Source organism: Nanorana parkeri, unplaced genomic scaffold (assembly GCF_000935625.1).
Source record: "Nanorana parkeri isolate BGI_ZX_2015 unplaced genomic scaffold, ASM93562v1 scaffold2007, whole genome shotgun sequence".
NCBI classification, from domain to species: Eukaryota; Metazoa; Chordata; class Amphibia; order Anura; family Dicroglossidae; genus Nanorana; species Nanorana parkeri.
In genome coordinates, this window is record NW_017308275.1 from 145,713 (window position 1) to 150,213 (window position 4,501).

A 4,501-nucleotide genomic window follows, 5' to 3' on the forward strand; every position below is an offset into this window, starting at 1 on the left:
GGAGGGGAGGGGGAGGGGAGAGGAAGGGGAGGGGAGAGGAGAGGAAAGGGGTCATTACATTGCATACAATCATCCGAGAAACATTACAGAGGAGCTCCAGCTTAGCTTTGGGTGCAGTGAGGAGGGTTAGAATATCTGTCTAATTTGTGTCCCCACTGAGATTTCCTCTACATCCTGTTCTGGTGACAACATTTTCAGGAAGTGGGAGAAAAATCGGCCCACCGGGGACACAGACAGGAATAACTAGGACAGAAGTCCTCATCCTTCCTCACTCTATCCAAAAGGTTTCTCAGAGCAAAAACACACAATTCCAATCCTGAGTGACCGTCACCTGCACCCCTCCCTCCTTGTCCTGATGGTCCACTGCACCCATACTACTGATTATTACATACCTGAACTCAGTGTGTTACCCCTCGGCTGCTCCGATTCCTGAAACGTGAAACTGTCAGAGCTGCCCCAAGGTTAAAGAGACACTGTCAGTGACAGTGTCTTTGCTAAGGCCCTCCACCCCAAAACAAAACACTGCTACACCTCATCCTCAGTGCGCTCCTGCCTCTAACCTCCTTGAGCACAGCTGGCAACAATTCCCAATTCTTACAGGTATGGAGGATCATGGGAGATCCTCCATACCCATAATGCAATACACAGGACTAGCAGCTAAATTATAGGCCCGTACACTGTCACATGACGGAGGGAGTGACATCACTGCCCCCCTGTAATGTCCCACACTTCCATATGAAATAGAAGGATAGGCGGCGGGGAGATTTGCAAAGGTGCCGTCCCATTGAATGGGCAGAGGGACAGGGTCTCTTTAAGAGCTAAATTGCATCATTCACTCCTGCGCTCTGCCTTCTCCTATTTCCATAGCTATGCGGGAGATCCCGCTGTCAGCTGCTGTTCAGGAGATGATGGACTACAATCTCAGTACAAATTGGTAAACTAAACAGGAGATTGTAGTCCATCCCGGGAGCGAGCTTGGAGCGGTGACTACTTTACAACACACACAGGGACCATGGGGAACACAAGTAGCCACGCTCCAGAAGGTCAGCACCCATTCAGAGATGATTGGAGGATCTGCAGCCGAGTGAGACACCAAATCAGATACATTGTTGTTCACGGTTCAGGGATTTGAACGTATTTTTAAGATTTAACTCCGGAGTTTAGTGTCACTTTAATAATGATATTATATGCAGATAGAAAACTCATCCCTCAGATCTGAAGATAATTGAACAGTAGATACAAAAGTAACAATAATACTCTGTATCCCATCTGAACATTGTCTATAAACATTGTATCAGAAGTGGCTTCTAAATCTGCTGTATTTACACAGCAACTCCCGGCTGTCATTTTGACAGTCAAGAATTGGTGGCATGTGTGAGGGGGAGCGGCAGAGGGACAGAAGGACAGGGTGTAATAAACACATCCGCTGTACCTTCATGAAGTGTTTTTGGATGTCTGCAGCACGTCAATTGTTCACAACTGGTAAAACATTTCACTCCGGGTGACGGCTGCTAAAATGTGTACAGAGACTGAAGGACCAGCAGACGACTCCCCTCCAAAGCTCAATAATCCAGTTACTCTGGTAGGTCATGGCAGCCATCCTGTAGCTCCAAGCTCACCTGTTCTGGACGTCGATCATCCTCTTGGCGTAGGAATAACCAAAGTTAGAGTCATGGGGTGGTCCATTGTGGATCTGAAGGAGGGTGGAGGAGGAGGAGACGGGGAATCAACAAGGAGCCTTCCTTATAGTACAGCCATGTCATGAAGCATCAACAGCCCTTACTGTAAACCCCGTCCATATACACAGCTCATTGTGACATCAGCCCAGGATTGAAGGAATTAAAGGACAATTCCAGCTAACAATCCCACCTCAACCTAACCACTGTACCTTCACATTCTCACATAATTCATTACCACAGCTACCTCATGTATCATTTCCCCCTCCTCTTTTAGATTGTAAGCCCTCAGGGGCAGGGCCCTCCTTACCATCTTGTCTTGAATTGTATTGTAACTGTAATGTCTTCCTTATATTGTAAAGCGCTGCGCAAACTGTTGGCGCTATATAAATCCTGTATAATAATAATAACAACAACAAGTGGCACCAAACAGTGCAAGCCAGAAAATATTGTCATGTTACTAAAATCAAAGAGTTACATGAACCTGAATTCTCTGTAATTCCTACAACTGGAATCCAGAAAGCACCTCACGGGGTCACTGGGAGTGTACTTCATGAAACTTGTGAAATCTAACTTCTTTCTTCTGCTTCCTGAATGGCCAAATCACAATTTAACCGCTTGGGAAATGTGAAAAATGACTTAGAACGGGCAGAGAGGAGCCTGCAGTGGGCATTTTCATGTATTCCGCTCCTGCATTTCAAGCTCAGGGTTCCCAGATCACCAGGGAGTGGACAACAGCTCCACAGCAATACTGGGGAAAAACAAAAAAAAACTGAAGCCCCCAAGCTGGTAGGCTGCCTGTATGCATCTGCGGGTAATTTTGATTTTGCCTGAAAGTGCATTTATTCTTTGAGATAAAGTAACACATTTATCATTTTTTAAAGACAAACAGGGGTTTATTTTGGTAATATTGTCTGTACAATGTTACTTTGTATCTCTCTCTCTCTGATCAATGTTTATATACAATGTTACTTTGTATCTCTCTATCTCCCTCTGATCAATGTTTATATACAATGTTACTTTGTATCTCCCTCTGATCAATGTTTATAAACAATGTTACTTTGTATCTCTCTGTCTCCAGTCTGAACTATATTTATACGGTCCAGCCGGCAGTGGGGAGAAGAGACATGGCATACAAAACCCACCCTTTGTATTTGATTACGTTTTTCTCGGGCGTGTTGTGTAACAATTTGGACTTTTAGAACCATTTTGGAGGTCCCGCAGCCTCTGACAATTCGTTGAGCTCTTTTGTAAACATCAATATTCACGGCACAAGTGATCTCATTCTCATACAATCTGATCTGACAACATACACTCACCATGGTCTCATCGATGGGGTAGGTGGTCTTGTCGGGGAAGATGCAGGTGGAGAGACAGGAGACAACCTTCTCCACCCCTAACTCGTATGCCGAGTGCAGGACGTTGTCATTGATATGGAGATTGTTCCTCTGGAATGGAGAACATGTTAGGGGGGGGAGGGGGTCAGGACACGGTGTAGATTCATGACTCAATAACCAATCATTGACCGATTTATCTACATCAAAATATTCGGCACATTTATTAAATTAATTATCTGGGGAGATTCCTCAGCACATTCTGCCATTCCAGCTGCGTTCCCTGTGAAGCATTAAGCATTTGGATTTCATATTTTGCCAATAGGAAATCCAACAACTAAATTCTCCTGTATGACGTCTAAACATGCCCCTACATTCAGTCGCACATGATGCAAAATAAAGAAGAAAAAAAAAAAACGAAAAAAAAAAAAAAAGACTTCCTTTACTGAGCCAAATCCTTAATTTGTGTCTCACACGCTCCCCCTCTCAGACACTGCAGCTCACAGTGGGAGGGTTTCAGCTGCAGACACAGTGCTGTCAATCCAGATAGCAGTGGGCGGGACTAGATGCGACCAGGTGCTGGATTGATGAGCTACAGGCTTATGAATCAGCAGTGACAATGCTGAGAGCCACGCCCCCCTGCCACTTCTCCTCCCCAATGTAGTACAAACAGGCACAGCCTACATAAGCACGACAACTCTGCTCTGAATTCAGGAGCGGGGCAGCACTGTTGTCACCCAGTCATAGAAAGCTGCGTTAGGTGGACTTCACTGGCAGGATCTACAGGTATATGTGGTGCTTTGCCTACCCCTGGTATACAGTATACGTCTCTCCTGAAAATACTACTTCAAAAATGTCATCCATATGTAGTACGATTTATAATTTCCACGCTGTATCTTCCAAGTCTTACCAAGAAATCCAGATTATACTTCATATTCCGGAACAGCCCGCCCACCATGGCCGCCAAGTGAATGACATGGGTGGGCCTGTGCTTCTCGAACAACGCTCTGGTGTCTGCAGCGCTCCTGGGGGAGAGGGGGGCGGGATAAAAAGGGGCAGATTAGAGGGGCGTGTTCACAGAATGACAACAGATATAAATGTATCTCACAGGAAGTATCGCATGACAGCTTTTTATATACCAATACGGGGGAGGGAGGGGGGCACTTTTAAACGATATTAGCAAATATCCTCCCCAAACAAGAGCCGTGTGTGTTCTGGAATCTTGGTGAGCTTTGTGTATTTCTTCCAGATCTGTGTGATTGGTCCAGGGCCCAGGCCTTCCTGCTCTGTATCCTTATAGCTATACATCTGCAGTGTGAGATCACCTAAGGCACTGCTCCCTCTAACTGCTAGTCTCACCAGATCGGAGGTGAAATTTGGTGATATAACTACTGCGCTGCTCACTGTTCTCCTTGCTGGAGAGGAAGTTGTACCTGCAATGCAAGGATCTCGTTTCTGCTTGGATCTTTGCCTCCTCCACCCCTCTATTTA

At 45.6% G+C, this 4,501-nt stretch overlaps 1 protein-coding gene across 2 annotated transcripts in view; it reads right to left on the reverse strand.

The window, feature by feature from the left end:
- The window catches only part of TSTA3 (tissue specific transplantation antigen P35B), a 17,828-nt gene that overhangs the window by 4,270 nt on the left and 9,057 nt on the right, over positions 1-4,501 (reverse strand). For both annotated transcript variants that reach the window (XM_018572364.1, XM_018572363.1), the window contains exons 3-5: positions 3,921-4,035; positions 2,996-3,124; positions 1,620-1,693 (exon numbers count right to left, since the gene is read on the reverse strand). In XM_018572364.1, coding sequence (XP_018427866.1) covers positions 1,620-1,693; positions 2,996-3,124; positions 3,921-4,035 — 318 coding nt within the window. The remainder of the gene's footprint in view (positions 1-1,619; positions 1,694-2,995; positions 3,125-3,920; positions 4,036-4,501) is intronic.